Source organism: Epinephelus fuscoguttatus, linkage group LG19 (assembly GCF_011397635.1).
Source record: "Epinephelus fuscoguttatus linkage group LG19, E.fuscoguttatus.final_Chr_v1".
Lineage (NCBI taxonomy): Eukaryota > Metazoa > Chordata > Actinopteri > Perciformes > Serranidae > Epinephelus > Epinephelus fuscoguttatus.
The window spans coordinates 36518719-36536981 of NC_064770.1; the positions used below are offsets into that span (position 1 = coordinate 36518719).

General features: G+C 40.7%; 3 protein-coding genes across 9 annotated transcripts in view; 1 reads left to right on the forward strand and 2 right to left on the reverse strand.

Annotated features, from left to right (window-relative positions):
* kri1 (KRI1 homolog) overlaps positions 1 to 18263 on the forward strand; it is a 602835-nt gene that overhangs the window by 196982 nt on the left and 387590 nt on the right. The gene's annotated exons all lie outside the window — the stretch shown is intronic.
* ankrd54 (ankyrin repeat domain 54) overlaps positions 1 to 18263 on the reverse strand; it is a 44189-nt gene that overhangs the window by 9985 nt on the left and 15941 nt on the right. For 2 of the 7 annotated variants that reach the window (XM_049560695.1, XM_049560691.1), the window contains 8 exons: positions 8823 to 9043; positions 8180 to 8485; positions 7845 to 8096; positions 6381 to 6689; positions 6053 to 6219; positions 5473 to 5638; positions 5071 to 5297; positions 14 to 184 (listed from right to left, as the gene is read on the reverse strand). The exons of 2 other annotated variants lie outside the window; for them this stretch is intronic. In XM_049560695.1, the coding sequence (XP_049416652.1) occupies positions 14 to 184; positions 5071 to 5297; positions 5473 to 5638; positions 6053 to 6219; positions 6381 to 6689; positions 7845 to 8096; positions 8180 to 8485; positions 8823 to 9040 (1816 nt within the window). In that variant the 5' untranslated portion in view covers positions 9041 to 9043. Of the gene's footprint in view, positions 1 to 13; positions 185 to 5070; positions 5298 to 5472; positions 5639 to 6052; positions 6220 to 6380; positions 6690 to 7844; positions 8097 to 8179; positions 8486 to 8822; positions 9044 to 13615; positions 13788 to 16454; positions 16527 to 18263 lie in introns of those variants that run through there. 3 more of the 7 variants (XM_049560693.1, XM_049560696.1, XM_049560692.1) reach the window with 3 other exon arrangements.
* The window catches only part of foxred2 (FAD-dependent oxidoreductase domain containing 2), a 32967-nt gene that overhangs the window by 1477 nt on the left and 13227 nt on the right, over positions 1 to 18263 (reverse strand). The window lies entirely within an intron of this gene.

Here is an 18263-nt window from a genome sequence, read left to right on the forward strand (position 1 = left end):
TTTGCAGCTTTACCCGCATAGAAGGCCCTGAGGTCAGTTTGGACACAGTGCTCGAGGAAGTGCCGCAGTGGCTGGATATGAGATATGGGACCCTCCCACTCTGTGAGGAAGTCCTCCACCATGTGATGGATTGCTTTGGGCCTCGGTAAAGGCCAGCCTTGGGGACGGAGCTTCATTTCTTCCTCTGGGGGAAAAAAAAAATCTTTAACATTCACTCACAGTTTGTTCCCTGTCAAACTAGGCAAGGCAAGGCAAGTTTATTTGTATAGCACAATTCAACACAAGGTAATTTAAAGTGCTTTACAGAGACATTAAAAGCAACAAGACACAATTTAAAACAATAAAAACAGTCGATTAAAAAGGGAAATAGAAATTGAGAATGATAGTGATAATAATAAAATACAGTAACATAAAATAAAAACAGGCTCAATACATTGAACAGTCAGGATAAGAAAAGAAGTAGAATAATAAAAGGCATAAATCAGCAGTGTGTAGTTTAAAAGTACAGGCAGTAGAATACAGCGGGTAAGTGTTTGATCTAAGAGTACGCTTCAGTAAACAATAGTGTTTTTAGCCCTGATTTAAAGGAGCTGACAGTTTGAGCTGACCTGACAACAAACCTGTTCCAGATGACCTAAGGGGTCTGGATGCTTCGTAGGGAACCAGTAGATCAAGCATGTATTTTCGTCCGAGACCATTTGGGGCTTTGTAGACCAGCAGTAAGATTTTAGAATCTATTCTTTGACTCACAGGAAGCCAGTGTAGCGATTTAATGACCGGTGTAATACGGTCCAGTTTCCTGGTGTTTGTAAGGACTCTGGCGGCAGCGTTCTGAATCAGCTGCAGCTGTCTGATTGATTTTTTGTAAATAAGCCATTGCAATAATCCAACCTACTAAAAATGAATGCATGAATAAGTTTTTCCATGTCTTGTTTAGACAGAAATCCCTTAATTCTAGCTATATTTTTCAGGTGGTAATAGGCAGATTTAGTAATAAACTTTAAATGGCTGTTGAAGTTCAGGTCTGAGTCAATAATAACACCAAGATTTCTGGCTTGATTTGTAGCTGTCAATGACATAGAGCCAAGGTGGGCGCTGATCTTTGCCCTTTCATTTCTAGGGTCAAAAATTAATACCTCTATCTTTTCTGGATTTAGCTGGAGAAAATTCTGACACATCCAGTCATTGATTTGATGAATACAGTTACTCAATGAGAGTAAGGGACGTGATGACACTGAGATATAGAGTTGTGTGTCATCGGCATACGTATGATAGGAGATGTTGTGATGTTCCATAATCTGGGCTAGGGGTAGCATATAGATGTTGAATAGAAGTAGTCCGAGAATGGACCCTTGAGGAACCCCACATGTGATCGTAGTTCGCTCAGATTCATGGTTACCAATTGACACAAAAAGTCCCTATCTTGTAAGTAAGATTTGAACCATTGTAGCACAGTGCCGGTGAGTCCCGCCCACTTTTCCAATCTGCTAAGTAGTATATTATGATCAACTGTATCAAATGCAGCACTGAGATCTAGTAATACCAGGACAGAGGATTTGCATGCATCATTATTCTGATGAATATCATTTAAGACTTTGATAAGTACAGTCTCAGTGCTGTGATGTGGCGAAATCCAGACTGAAATGTGTTAAAAGATTGTTTTGCATCATAAAAGTATGGATTTGCTGAAAGACAACCCTTTCAATGATTTTCCCCAAAATTGGCAGATTTGATATTGGCCTATAGTTACTAATTGTTGTGGTGTCCAGATTTGATTTTTTTAGGAGAGGTTTTATTACTGCAGTTTTCAAGGCCTGGGGAAACTGGCCTGCTTTAAGAGAAGTATTTATTATCTGCAGTACATCTGGAGCTATGCAGTTAAAAATGGTTTTAAAGTTTGAAGGCAGAATATCAAGGCAGCATGTTGTGGGCTTTAATTTTGAAACCGTTTCTGTTAGAGTTGTGTAATCTAGGAGGCTAAAATGTCCTAGATTCACCGGAGGACAGGAAGGCACAAGTGTTATCATTCCTGAGCTGGAGCTGCACACTGCCTGTCTTATCTGTAATATTTTGCTTGTGAAGAAGGCTGCAAAGTCATTACATGACTTGTTAGACAGTAGTTCAGGAGGGAGTGATGCTGTGGGGTTGGTCAGTCTGTCCACTACAGAAAAAAGTGTGCGGGCATTATTACTGTTTCTATTGATAATCGCTGAAAAATATGATTGCCTTGCATTCTTCAGTTCCTGGTTATAGTTGTGAAGACTCTCTTTATAAATGTCGTAACATACCTGGAGTTTGTTTCTTCGCCACCTGCATTCAGCTTGTCCACATACTCTTTTGTATTCTTTAACCAGTGTGGCGTTTCTCCAGGGTGCCTTTTTCCTGCCTGACATAACTTTGGTCTTAACTGGGGCGACAGAATCAATAACAGTCATAACACTGGAACTAAAACTGCTTACAAGGTCATCAACTAGAGCTGAGGGCAGGGTTTGTGATGGTGTAAAACCCAGGTGAATAATGCACAGGTGTTATCATTTATATAACGCTTTCTGATCACCTCTGCTTCACTTTTCATAAGATTAGCAGGGGTGGTCATTTTGAACGAAACACAGTAATGGTCAGATAAAGCGACATCGTTCACCAAATAATTGGAAATTGGAAATAATTAGATCTAATATGTGTCCTCTGTTATGTGTTGGTTCTGTGACATGCTGAGAAAGCCCAAAGTTATCCAGAATATTTAACAGTTCCTTAGCACACCCATCTGTAAGATTATCAACATGAATGTTGAAATCTCCCACTAAAACAACACAGTCAAATTCCATGCATACAATAGGCAGCAATTTGGCAAACTCATCCAAAAACCTTGCATCATATTTGGGGGGTCTGTAGATGGTCACTAAAATTGCTCGACAGGGGGATTTTAACTGAGTGGCAACATATTCAAAGGAGTCAAATTGACCATAAAACATTTGCTTACACTGGAAGCTGTCCTTGAACAGAGTGGCAACTCCGCCTCCTCTCTTATGTATTCTTGCTTCACTAAAGAAACTAAAATTTGGAGGGGCTGTCTCAGTTAAAACTGCTGCACTATTTTCCTGACCTAGCCAAGTTTCAGTTAAAAACATAAAATCAAGTTTGTGCTTGTTAATAAAATCATTGATTAAGAAGGATTTGCCAGCCAGAGACCTGATATTTAGAAGTGCTAGTTGTGAAACGTTATTTGGCATAAGTTTAGAGACAGACTGTGTTTGACACGAGATACATATCAGATTTGATGGGTTGACTGTCCTTGATTTTCTGCAGTTGTTTTTATTTTCGCCATGCCGCCAGCTGAGTGACATTGCCGGCATAAGGGGAAAAGCGGCATGGTGACTGTCCTATCTCTTCTTTTCTTGACATTCTTGCTGGGACAGAGACAATCTCTGCAGGTTTCTTGTAATGTGGAGGACAGAGTCACAGACCGTGACGTCATCATCATGGGAGGCGGTTGTTGTTTTTGGAGCAGTAACTGTCTGTCTGTCTGCTCCCTGTGTGCTGACCTTCCTGCTTATCAGTGCACATATGTTCTGATAAGATGACTCGATGGTGTTACGTATGTTGCAGCCAAGATGTCTGGAGCCAAGGTTGTTTGGGTGAATCCCATCTGACATGAAGCGGCGTTTTATGTTCCAAAAAATATTAAAATTGTCAATGAATCCAACCTCTTGCTCAAGGCAGGCTGATGACAGCCAGGTGCTTAAGCCAAGAAGTCTGCTGAAGGACTCGCAACCTCTGCCGAGTGTTGGGATAGGTCCAGAGATGAAAGACACTCCTGAGGGAAGTTTTTTAAGTGTTTCCAATAAAAACAAAAATTCTTTCTTTAGGGTCTCAGACCCAGATTTATTCGTGAGGATGTCAAATGAGCCAGCATGAATAACAATCTTCTCAATATGTGGCCGTGTAGACATAATGTCTGGTAGCATAGCTGCCACCTCTCTGACTGATGTGTTAGATTTTCAGTCCTGTCCATTTCCACCTGCCTCGTTATAAAATCCCCAATCAGAATAGTGTCTATCCTCTTAGCTTTGTTTTGGGCAGAATGCTCTCTGGCTCTTGGCCTGGCACTGGCTTGTGACCCGTTAACTTTGTCATTGCTCAGTTTCATAGTCTCACCTTTATGAGTTAAGCAACTCTGTTTCCTCTGTTGCCGCTCTGTTTCCGTGGTGTGTGAGAGGGGGGACACGGAGCTGTCCGCGCGGGGAGGCTGCCAGCTGTTAGCCGGGAGGGGAGCTGCCAGCAGAGGATGACTCCCGGACTGGGGAGACATGGGACGGGCTGCATAATCCTTGAGCTCATCGGAGTCCGGCGCTTCGACCCACGATGACAGAGGCTCAAATCTGTTGGAAAGGCTGAGGTGGGATGAGAGACCGATGCCGAGCAAGGTCCTTTTTTTGCTCCGTAACACCACCTCCGTCCATTGCGGCTTACGACGGGGCGTTGAACTGCTGGGCTGAGGAGGAGAGGAGGTAGGATCCCAGGCTACTGTGTCCTGAAGAGCAGCTTTTAACGAGGCGATCTGTAGAGACTGCTCATGAGCCACATCCAGGGTGTTTGTCAGCAGCTCAGATTGGAACTTGAGTTCCGCTGACAGCCTTCGGATGTCTTCCTTGAGGTTGGCAATGATCCTGTCTTTCTTAACAAGTTGCTGGTTTTCATCGGGAGGGCTGGATGTAGCCATTAGCTTAGCAAACCAAGCTAAGTTGCTACAGGTTGCTTCACAAGTCAGCTCCACTCAGGCTTGCACTGTGCCTCAGCCCTGCTCACACAGTACTAAAGTTGTGAAAAAGTGGTTAAAATATGGCAGTAGTCCTCTGTATCTCTCACAATTAAGGTCCCAATGCTTTATAAGTATGCAGGATCTACTTTCTGTAGCTTTTAGCAGGAAAAAACAAGTATATCCACAAAAGAATGTAAGCAAAGCGGAGCGCAAGCAGCAGAACATCTGCACTGTAAGAAAGCCGGAAGCAGAAAAATAAATAAATAAATAAATAAATAAATAAATAAATGTTTTAACGTATTTGTCCTCACCAGTAGGAAGTGTGTCATAGTAGTATAAAACAGGATGCAAAAAGTTGGATTGCCAAGCTTTGGTCCAGTCTGTCTCCGACCTGCCCAGCCCCAGATAGTCTATCTTCCTCTTCCCGTACTGCATGACGAGAACTATCAGTCCGTGGTGGGTGACCTCATGACCCGACAGAGAGGTGAACTGAGGCAATGCCTGGAGAGTAAACTCTTCCACGTATTCACAGTGAGAGCTGAGAGTCATGGAGAGAGGAAAGGACCAACATATGATGAGCATGAAAGTGATTAACTGTACATTTGTGTATTGTGAAACGGTCAGGTGATGTAATGTCTTGGCATCCAGACAGTTAAGGTGGTCTGGGCATTAATACCTCCTGACCTGCTGATGTTAAAATAACATCCACTTACCCTCGAAGAAGTATAACGTCCCCCAGCACCTCAAACATTTGGTATGTCCCAGAGGCCTCGCTGACCCGCTTCAGGATCCAGGACTGGAGCTGCGTTGTCAAAAGTTTTGTGGATGGCCAGGGATTGCTGTGGTAACGCTGTTCAAGCACACGATGTACAGCTCGCGCTGTGGCAGGAAATACACACAGTGTATTTAAATATCACCTTAATTACATGTACAACTGGCACAAAGGGCTGCTTTATTAAAATGTACAGTTGTCCAATATATTGGGGTGGCAACGTTGAATTAATGCAACTGTCGTTAGCTTTTTACTTCTGATTATCTTGCTGAGTGTCAGAACCTTTTGATTTATTTGCAAAAAATCCCATTTCCTTTTTGTTTAAGGAACCAGAGCAGCACTAACTTCCAGGTAGTCCTACAAAAAAAACGTCATCCCCACAGCACTCTATTTTGACAAAGGTAATTGAGAGTTCATGGTCCATATAGATGTGATAACTGTAGCAGAGAGCATGCTACGATTGAATGGAGCATTGTTTGCTCTTAATGTCACAAATGAACAAACACCTGTTGGACTCTGACCTGTGTAACGGAATCCATGGATGAAGCCTCCAGCAGACAAGCGGTAGTCTCTGGAGTGAGCAGCAGTTCCCAGCACAAACAAACCAGGGGTGTTGGTCCCTTCATACCAGGCTGTCACCCCCGGCAACCTCCCTTTTGCATTGTCACTGTTTGGAGGGCAGGCAGAACTGCAGGAGATTGAACGTTACATAAATAAAACAGCTTGGACTTTCTTATACATGGAAATAAGATACAACAGAGGGGCATCTGTCGACAGGCCAGTACATTACTTAATGTACGGATACTGACACAACACAATAAAAGCCTTCCATGTTACGGAAGTCCATACCTGTCAAATACACTGAAGTTGAATCTGAACCCGAGGCATCGAATCACACGGTCGTAGGGCTTTCGCATAGCGTAGTTGTCCAAGTGATACCCCGGCAGTTCGTCTCCTGTCACCTCAGAGCTGTTCTTGTCTTGTATGTACTTCTTTAAAGTCAAGTACAACTGTCGCTTCTTCTCTTTGTTCTTGGTGCCCGATCTCCTCCTGCCTTGCTCCTTTCGTTGAACGATGACTATTTTGTCCAGGCTTGTCTCCGCTAACCCATCGAGGGACTTCAGCTGATATGTGTCTATGAGCTCATTATTCACAGCTCTGAAAACAAAAACAAGATGTCACTTTGCATTATACGTGCTGATAGATCCAAAGCAGAAAGGTTGGTGAAGCTGACAAATAGTTAGCTAAAAGTAATGGATGAACAGTTGAAATGGTAACTAATGCCTCACACTACATGACTTTAGCCCTGATTGTCCACTCACCAACAGTTTTTCTGGAGCTCCCCGACAGAGGCCGAGCCTTGAGCGCTTTAGCGCTAGGTCAAGTATCGACAACTTTAAAAGTCGTGTAGTGTGAACTTAGCATAAAACTAATGGGTAAACAGTTCAAATAGTTAGCTAAAAGTAACGGATATATGTTTAAAATAATTTTCTAAAAGTCATAAATAAATAGTTTGCTAAAAGTAATGGATAATTAGGTAAAATGCTTGACATTAGCTAAAAGTAACAGAAAAACGATTAAAATTGTAAGCTAAAATTCAGAAATAAATGGTTAAATTATTTTGCTAAAATTAATGGATAAATAGTTGATAGTTAACATTAACTTAAGTTATGGATAAATAGTTAAGATAGTTAATGTTAGCTAAAAGTAATGGTTAAATAGTTAATATAGTTAATCTTAGCTTAAGTCGCAGAAAAATGGTTACAATAGTCAGCTAAAAGTAATCCTTACAACAGTAAGCTAAATGTAAGGGATAAATAGTTAATATCATTACCGGTAGCTAAATTAACAGACGTGAGCTAAAGTAATGGATTAAAGATTAAAATCGTTAGCTAAAAGAAATAGATAAACAGTTAAAATCGTTAGCTAGAAGAAATGGACCAACGGTTATAATAGTTAGCTAAAAGTAACACAGTTTAAATCGTTAACGTTAGCTAAAAGTTAAAGAAAAAAGGTTAAAATACTTAGCTAAAAGTAATGGTTAAAATGGTGTTAAAAGCAATTAATTTAATACTTTAAACAGTTAGCTTAGTGACAGATAAGCATTTAAAATAGTTAGCTTATGAATAATACAACATCCAGCCATCCAAAGTGGTAGTATGAATGCAGACCTGACCAAAACAGCCTACACACTGGGTACTTGAGGTTTTCTAACAGGGCTGTGGGGACTAGTTCTGAAATAAAAAGTTTGGGAACCACATATCGTAGAGACGGAAAAGATAAGGGAAGAAATCACCAAATCTTTAGCGCTACCTGAGGTCTCCAACATAATGAGTTTGCCAAGCCAGTCGAACAGGGCTGGAACTGAGCACGTGCACCTGACTTGCTCTTCCCAAGATGCTCTGCGCTGTTTCGAAAGCCGAGTTCCCCTTGCCCAAGATAAGTATGGCCTGGTCCTTGTAGTCCTCTGGATTAGTGGAGATGGACTCGTAGCCTTCAATCAGGTCAGACCCGAGAAACTCTACCTTCTGAGGGACCCACAAACCTGTGGCTGCCAGTAGGACGCTGAAGGACAGAGGACAGCACGATGCAATCCACAACCCAAACCAATATAAGATCATTTCAGATTCAGCGGGACGCAAATTTACCTGCATGTGTAGTCTGTCACATGTTGATCAGTCAGGATGTAGCTCCTGCCGGTGGCTGACTGCACTGCCCTGATCCTGCCGATGTCCACGCCGTACCTGACCCTCAGCCCGAGCTCCTTCACGAACATGGAAAGGTAGAGCAGGAAGGCATCGGCTGGAGGGTAAAACTCACTGCTCACCCTCTTAAACAGGAGGTCAGGTTTATCGCTCAGCAGCGAGTTCCAGTCGTGGCGCAGGTTGAACTCTCGGTTCTGCCTTCCTGTGTAGACCTTGTTGATGCTAATGAGCTTCCTGTGCCTGGGATACCTTGATACACAAAACAGAGAAGAGAAGGCAAAGGTGATTCGGGAGGGTAGATAGGTGCAATTTCCAAGCACCATTTCTTGTAGAGTTCTTCCAATACTGCGTTGCCTAAAATGCAGGTAGTCTGTCCACCCGTCAGAGTTGAACCTGAGACATGCAAGAACTGTACATCCATACAGGGTTAGTATAAAGCGGTTACCTTGTTTTTTTAACGCAACAATATCGGATTGGTACTTGGTATCGGATGATGTGCAAGTTCAGGTACTGTAATTAAAGTGGCATCAGAACATCTCTAATTTCTTGTGTCTCCTGTTCAATATGTCATCACAAAGTTTCCTACTTGTTAAAGAAGCTGCCCGGTCCTGAGTTCCTCTCCAAGATGATGTAGTCTCTCTTGGCCTTGGATAGGAAGTATCCCATCTGCAGTCCTGCAGGCCCGGCTCCGAGCACACAGTAATCGTAGCGGCGGGTGGCATTGTGGTGGTGATGATCATCAGAGGAGCATGTGACACAGCCAATCAAGATGAAGAGGATAAAACAAGGAAGGTTCGAATCCATAACCTGTCGGACACAAGGCAGTGTGGTAAAAGTTTGAGTAATGACATGATACCATAATAAATGAAATGACATAATAAATCAATTAATAAAACTCCATTAAATATTTCGGATGTTGTAATCAGGAAGACTGAGTATGGTCGTAACAACGGGATGATTGTGTGGGTGGGTCTTGCCTCACATTTGGGTCAAGACGTCCCTGAGCACAAAACGAGCTATTTAACTAAATAAAACAGACTAAAATCCCAACCCTGACCAAGTAATGGATTATCTAAAAGCATTTTAGCCTTTCCCTCAGGCTAGCTGATTTTAATTCAGGATGTCTTCCTCCAGCAAGCTTGCTACTAAAGTTGGCTGATTCTAGATAGCTAGCAATGCTAATGATTACTAGCGAGCTAATAATGCTAGCAAGCTGTTGAAACTGCATTACTACACTACTGCTATAAGGGGATTTATACTTGTGCAGCAGAGCCTACGCACGTGGCCGACACCATTGTGAGCAATTATACTTGTGCGCTCGTCGGTGGTGGGGTTTCTGTGAAGTGCTATAAAGTTTAGTTGATTCAAAACACACAATAAACACACATTAAACATGGCTTGATAGAGGCAATTTCAAAGACACGTACACAAATCAGCTTCACTATAACTCCTTACGTCTTTATCTGGACACATTTTCCCCACAAATACAACATGCTAACGTTATTAGCACAAGCCTATGGCATTTTACATTGTATAAATTAGCCTAGTGGCTAGCAGATTTTTCCTCTACTCGTGCCATATATTGGTTGAAAGAGGAAATAAGGGGAAGGGGGCATCATCCCCTACTTTGTGTCGAAATTTGAGAGCTCTAAAGCGGAGTTTATACGTCTGCAACTAATCAACGCTATACCTATGGCTTAGACTGCATCGACATACCCTATGCTGTAGTCTGACATGCACCTCCCCAGAAATGTAACTACTCGTCGCAGCGACGCAGACCTCCTGTCTGTCTCTGTAAGCTAAAACCATTTCCCTCAGTGGAAACAAAGCTTTGATTTACTTTAATTTCACAGATAAGAAACAATAAATTGTGAAGACAATAAAGCCTCCACAAAAATAGCATTTTAAGTCTTGTGTGTGATTTATCCTGGCTTCATATGAGCAGAGGAAATCTCTGCTAGCTGCTAGGCTAATTTATACAATGTAAAATGCCATAGGCCTGTGCTAATAACATTAGCATGTTGTATTTGTTTGGAAAACGTGTTTAGTATAAGACAGTTGTTTTGTCAGTGAACCTTGTGAGTTGTAATGGAGCTGAATTTTGTAACGTTACCTTTGTTAAATGTTGCTGTTGTCCCTGGCTTCATATGAGTAGAGGAAAAGTCTGCTAGCTGCTAGGCTAATTTATACAATGTAAAATACCATAGGCTTGTGCTAATAACGTTAGCATGTTGTATTTGTGGGGAAAATGTGTCCAGATAAAGACAAGTGTTTGTCTGTGAATGCTGCGAAGCTGATTTGTGTACTTGTGTTTGAAACTGTCTCTATTAAGCCACGTTTAATGTGTGTTTAATGTGTGTTTTGAATCAACTAAACTTTACAGCACTTCACAGAATCCCCACCGCTGACCACTGTTTTGGAGGTGTAACTCCAGAGTGACACAGACACACCACTGCACAAGTGTAAATGCTCACATGGAAGTAGGACACAGCATAGCCTCCACATCGGGCTGACGCACAAGTATAAATCCACCTTAAAACAACGGTTAAGCAAGTTGTATGTGGTAAGACAAAACGTGTTACAACCATACCCAGTCTCCCCTACTATAACATCTGTATGGGTCTTACTTTGACATCCTGCTGCTGAGACACATAGGAATATAGAAACTATCGCAAATAAACAACAACAAAAATCCACTTATATCTCATCTGGACACATCTGGTATCATTGGAATCATTATGTTGAGAATAATTCAACATTAGTTTAGTCATTTTTTTTATTTATTATTTTTTTTCACAGAGATTTGTTTATAAATGGTCTAAGACAAGTTATAAATTGTATTATGTACTTCCTTCCCAGTCTGGATGGACATGAGGGCCATGATTAGGCAACACTGACTACATCTTGAGTCTCGCTACTCTGAAGCACAAATATGCAAACCAGCCCATAATCATGGCGTCTGACTTCACAGGCAGCTCATCTGATAAATGATGGACTTTAAATCAGTGTAAAGGAGCTGAGAGTTAGCATTGTGCTGAGGGAAGGATCCCCCGGCTATCCTCGGAATCTCCGGCCGGTGTTATATCACCCTCCTGAGGATGCGGCGCTGCCATGAGTTTCCCCTCCGAAAATCCTCCAGTACAGCCCACTTCCCCCTCTGGATAACAAAACCAATGGAGGGCTGCCTGTACGAGGGGGCGTGTTAGAAACACCATGGAACACAACAGGGTGGAATATAATGGAGAAAAGCTACTGAAGATGTCCCACAGTCTCTGACCAGGGTGAAGTGATGAGGAAAATATGTGCACTGCATATTTTTCAAGTATTCAATATTAAAAACAAAAAGTTTAGTTTCCATACACATCATAAAAAATAAATAAATAAAAAAGTAAATCCGGTTTCAGTAATATTTGGTGTCCGATATATTTTTTCTATACACACAAAAACAAAACAAAAAAAAAGAACCTCCAAATGAAAAATGATGTGTCTGATAGGTTTGTTCCACACACACAGAAAAAAACCCCCAAAAAACTCTGGTTTCAGTAATAACAAAAAGAAATCCGGTTTCAGTGATATTTGGTTTCTGAAATGTTGTTGTTTTTCCCATGCACACCAAAAAATAAAAAATAAATAAATAAGATAACAAATAACATAAGATAACAAACAATAAAAAATCCGGTTTCAGTAATAATTGGTATCCAATATGTTTTTCCCATGCACACCAAAAAATAAAGAATCAAATAAAAAATAACTCTGGTTCATAAATAAAATTAAAAATCAAGTTTCAGTAATATTTGGTGTTCTGTGTGGGGTTTTTTTATACACACCAAATAAATAAATAAATAAGATGAAAATAAAAAATGAAAAAAAAAATAAAAACTCTGGTTTTAGTAATAATTAATGTCTGATATGTTTTTTCATGCACACTAAATAAAATAAAAATAAAACAACTGATTAATAAATAAAATTTAAAAAAACAAAAATCAGTTTCAGTGATATCAGGTGTCTGAAATGTTTTTTTTCCATCCACACCAAAATAAATAAGATAACAAATAACATAAGATAACAAACAATAAAAACTCTGGTTTCAGTAATAATTGGTATCCAATATGTTTTGCCATACACACAAAAAAATAAAAAATTAAATTAAAAAAAATAACCCTGGTTAATAAATAAAATATAAATTCAAGTTTCAGTAATATTTGGTGTCCCGTGTGTTTTTTTTATACACACCAAATAAATAAATAAGATGAAAATAAAAAAGATAAATAAGATAGCAAATAAGATAACAAAAAAATAAAATCTCTGGTTTCAGTAATAATTGGTATCCAGTATGGGTTTTTTTCATACACACCAAAAGTAAACACACACACACACACACACACACAAAAAAAACAATAAAACCTTTGGTTTCAGTAAGAATTGGTATCCAAAATATTAATCCACACACACCAACAAAAAAGGAGAAAAAAAATGATCAGAAGAGCTTATTAAGGTAAAATATTCTGTAACGTTTGTATGGATACAAAACACTGTGTTTCGTGAAATGAAGCCGACACGGGAAGTTCCAAAACCTGCAGTTCCTCTAATGTCCACTTGAGGCTGGCGCTAAGAGTGAGTCAATCCCCACAGACCTCCATGTTAAAACTTTACAGCAGAAATAAACATGTTTACAGTCTGGTACAAAAAAACTGTTTTGGTCTCTATAGCTAAAGTCCGCGTTTATGACAGCTGTACAGGAGTGAATTTTTATATAACTCATCCATTTAAATGTTATGAAGGCTTGAAGCTGCATATATTAAGGGCGGGGCTGCTCTAAGTGACATCATCCTCATCTCCTCAGTCAGATCCACCTCTCACTCCTCCACTGCGCTAGCCTCTCGCCCAAATATGGTCACCTCTGGCTCCAAAAAACTAATATGGCGACGGCCGAAATGCCAAACTTGAAAACGGGAGTCCACAAACCAATGGGTGACATCACCGTATCTGTGTCCATTATTTTATACAGATGTAGGCTCATGAACTCTTTTGGCCATGATAAGAATCTGATCTCGTGCCAGCCCTGTACTGTATATTTTATTTGACCTAAATGGAATAACTTCCTGGCTGTAACAGTAAAGCTGTCTCTCTTTCTCTTTGCTCTGTCAGGACGTCCAACAGGCCTTCACACAGTCACCATATGTTACTGTGTGTGTCACTGTTAGTCTGTGTTACTGTGAGTTACTCTGATCAAACTGTTGAAACAAATTCAGTTGTGTTCTCTTCATCTCTGCTGCAGGGTGACGCATGATAGACGCATTAATCTACACTTGTGTTTTAGCTGAACACTTTAAACACATGATATCTGCTGCTTTCTGGCTGATAAAGACTTTTACTCACCGTCACGTAGAGGACATACTGTTCCTGTCTGTGTAACTTTCCCCAGGCAGGTGGGACACAGGATTATTTTCTGTCTGATAAAGACTTTTACTCACCGTCACATAGAGGACACACTGTTCCTGTCTGTGTAACTTTGCCCAGGCAGGTGGGACACAGGATTATTTGTCTACACACAAAAACATTTAGTGGTCTCTGCCCAACCAATGGAGGGCTGCCTGTACGAGGGGGCGTGTTAGAAACACCATAGAACACAACAGGGTGGAATATAGGGTTGTGTACCGAAACTCGGTACTTTTTGTACTTGGTATCGATTCACGTCGGCACTACCAAGTACCGATTCACTTAAAATGAAACGGTGCCAATTTTGTGTACCTGAGGTGGAGGCGGAGCGAGAGCGCATGACTGGCACCTCAGACTCAGCGACAATGGCGACAAAAACAATGTGCAGACAAAAGTTAACGTGCAGCAGTGTTCGTAAATGTTCTCAATAAAATGTTGAAACTGAGAAGTTTAGACTATGGGCCCGAACGACGCATAGTGCGTCCAAATTCACACCCGTTCTTCTCTGTGGATTTTCTCCGCGACCGTGCGTCATAGCGAGAAGCCACGCATATCAGCGGAAACAGCAGAATTGTAGCTTTCCGACAAGGCACTTGTCGGTAATCCAATGTTTTCACAGCGAAAAATTACAATAAAATGATGTATAACAGAGCTTTCATACAGCTTTGCACACACATTACTCTTGGATGGATTATTCGCGAACGCAGGCTCGCACAGAAATACCACGCATATCACATGAAAGCGCAGGACTACACACATCATTGTGCTGTCATCCCATTACGCTCTAAATACAGATCAATTGTCTACAAAATAAAAACTTGACGAATTTCTTTACAATCCATTATACAGATCTTGTTATACTACAGTTAGTTCCGGCCCTGCAATCTGATTGGTCGAGAGACAGTAAAACCGTGACGATATTGGAGTACAACATCACGGTTATTTCACTGTGTATGTATCACTCCGCCTCACAGCTGATTGCAATCAACAATCAAATCAAAACTGACGGTTAGTGTCAGTTAGGTCAGCAGTTGCGTTGTAGGCTAATTAATTCATCCACTGTCAAACAGCCAAAAATATGGATTTATTTCCTAAAATAAGTTTTGAATTGAACTATGAATGGTCATCAGAGGAAGATGAGGGAGAGGAGAAGCTGAATCCATCTGAGCACACATCCAGGTTTGTCAGTGTTTCATCAGCGGAGCTCAATGACTTGGAGAAAAGCAACATACTGTCAGATCAGAAGGCAGAGTCGGCTGTGCCTGTGAAGCCACAGTCCACCATGCAGTCACCAGAGACTTATTTCACCGGCTGCACAATTAATGGAAACGTGCTGATAAATGTGTATAAAGAGTAAGTGCCTGGCGCACCATGTCTGCGTTACATAGCAACGGTGACAGCAGAGTCCTGAGGGAACTATTTTTGTTGGCGGAAGACAAATAAAATGCTTAAATTATCTATTTTGTCCTCATTTTTCAACATTTCTTAATCAGTCTTGCTTATTTAACTGTTGAATTGTTGTATAAAAGCAATATCACACTCGAGCTCGTGATGTTATACTGTGATATCGTCACAGCTGTGATTGTCTTCGGCACTCGGCTCGAGTGTGATATTGCTTAATTATTAGTCACTTCATATAGTGAGGAATATCGTATCTTATCACGTCTTAGGCTTGCGTGTGTTTCTCCCTGTCTATCCACATTTGTAGTCCGGCTTTCAAGATGCAAATATCTCCATATTGTCCAGTTGACACTCCATCAAACTTTGTATGACAAGACCAGCCACTTCACCTTTGCGCACCCAGACAACTGCAGCCTAATTATGCATGCTGACAGGGCCGTAGTCACCATATACATTGAGGGGGACACGTGCCCCCCCCACCAATGCCCAAAATGTCCCCCCAATATATAACTGAAACTGAAAAACAAATATTATCTTGGAGGACATCACTGCACTTGGTTGACTATTTTTCTATGATCTTAGATGTAAATATTGTATGTTTCTTTCAGATAAAACACATTTTTGACTTGTGAATGAGTCAATGGAATTTCTTGCAATAATGAAAAATTACTGGCAATCATGTCCGCCTGGCACTAACCACATGTTTTAGTGACAGAATGTCCCACCATCATGGTTCTTATGTTGCCAGATTCCAGAGAGTCTCCCCTCTTCATATATGGCAGAATATGTCATTTTCCAACTTGCTATGCTGAGATACATGTAAACATGTGAGAATTTAGTCACACAGATTTGTTTTTTTCATTGATATTAAAATTAATATAAAATACAGGCACTTAGAAGGACATGAAATGATGGCAAATCTGGTTAGCCCAGATTGTCCTGAAAAAAAAACAAAACAAGATATAGCATGTGTATGTAGCCTTTATGACTGTGATATGAGCTTAAAAGTGAAGGCAGTAAGAATACCCCAAAAACGCCTAGGGCCCATAGGGTTAAAAAGTACCGAAATAAGGTACCATTTGGTACCGGTACAGAATTCCAGATACCAGTACCGTATCGGTTCAATTATGAACGGTACCCAACCCTAATGGAATATAATGGAGAAAAACTACTGAAGATGTCCCACAGTCTCTGACCAAGGTGTTGTGATGAGGGAAATATGTGCACTGCATATTTTTCAAGTATTCAATATTAAAAAACAAAAACAATCCGGTTTCAGTAATATTTGGTGTCTGATATATTTTTTTCTATACACACAAAGAAGATGACAAGAATCTGATCTCGTGCCAGCCCTGTATTGATGAGGACTTTTACTCACCGTCACGTAGAGGACACAGAGTGAGTGGAGGATCCTTCTGTCCAACTGTTCCTGTCTGTGTAACTTTGCCCAGGCAGGTGGGACACAGGATTATTTATCTACACACAAAAACATTTAGTGGTCTCCGCCCAAAGCATAAGCCCGTCCTCTTCAGAGGTTTGTCTGAAGACACGTGTTGCAATAATAAAGATAATCTACGAAGGGTCAACAGGCCTGTTTTAATCTTTAATCTGAGCATTTTACATTTTCTGACTATCTCATCAGCAAAGCACTGAGTTTAATCATATCTCTCAATAATAATAGCAGGACTGTTCACTCTGTAAAGGTGTGTTCACACCGGACCTGTTTTTTTTTTCCGCTGTCGCTCGGTTCGCCCCTTTGATATCGCTTCATCGCTCAGTTGCAATCGCTCGTCAAATGTGGCAGAAATCAACAGACTCGCTTTTTCGCTTTGATGACGTCATTGAAGCGATCAGGGAATTTTGGGGGAGGGGGGTTCTTGACTGTCATGACATGTCAGCTTCATTAAAAGTATAGCTGCAAATTAAAAGCAGCAATAGATGTAAAAACACACGGAGGGAGTAAGAGTAATGAGTCAAACAGCAACAGTTAAATATGGGTTGTGCTTGTCGTCTTTATTAGAATATCATTTACTAATTTCTACTTATGAACTCTTATTTTTTATAGTGGTAAAACTACAGGGTAAAGCTACAGAACATCACATTTGGAGACGTTCAGTGTATCATTCAATGACGCTACAGCGAGATGGACGTGTTTGCTTGTACTCTGCTCTTCAAACTGCAGCCACCCTGCTTGTAATGGACTAAAATAAACAAACAAGTCTTTTTGAACAACTCTTTTTTTGTGTGTGGTGGGAATCTCCAGGCACCTCACAGTTCCGTTCCATTTGATTCAAAGAGGTACGATTTGATGATTAGGCCATTATCGACGCTTCACAACACAACAACATTTTTGACTACTTGATACATAGCAAACTGTATTTATAGTGATTATAAAAAAAATTAACAGATGAATTTACTTGCATACCATCTGGCTCTTGTACAGGTCCCTTTTCCCTTAGCCTTATACCCAAAATATTTCCATACCTGAGCTGTTAAACCAGTGAAATTGTATTCTTCTGCAGCTGCACACACTAACCTTTTGTGGGATTCTGCGTAATGCAATAGTTCAGAGGAATTAGGATGCAGTAACTACTACTATTAACAGTAAATGGTCCACAGCCTTTATATTTTATGGAATTAGTCTCATTTGTTTATGTTAAGGCTGATCCGCTCTGTTCAGGTTTGTCTCTGGGTGATGGCCGAGGAAAGTATTCACATTATACTTCATGTTCGCCTCGCAAATGTAATTATTTTGACATTAAATAAAAAGATGCTTGCAACCTCTGTGTTTTGTGAAGATGAATTACAAGTTAACTCAAGCGTGCCCAAGCTGTAGACTGTCTGGGTGCTGCACTGCTCACTCGAGTTCTGCCTCTTTTGTTCCGTCAACATCAAATCATTAACAAACATTTAGATAATTTATTAGGGACTTTTGTAAATTGATGCCAAATTGCTTACATCCGCACTGTGATGCATCTAAGAAATGAATGTCTACCCCGCCCCTAGTGTCCGGTATGTACCAGATCTGTCTGTCAAACAGCCGAGTGCTCATGAATCTCCAACTTTTCTCACCTGCCCACTCGCTTTTATGATAGGGTACTGCTCACACTACCTGCTATGATGAGTCAATGAGAACTGACTGAATAGGACTCGAGTACAGACAGCCTGACAGCTACGCTGACTGAAT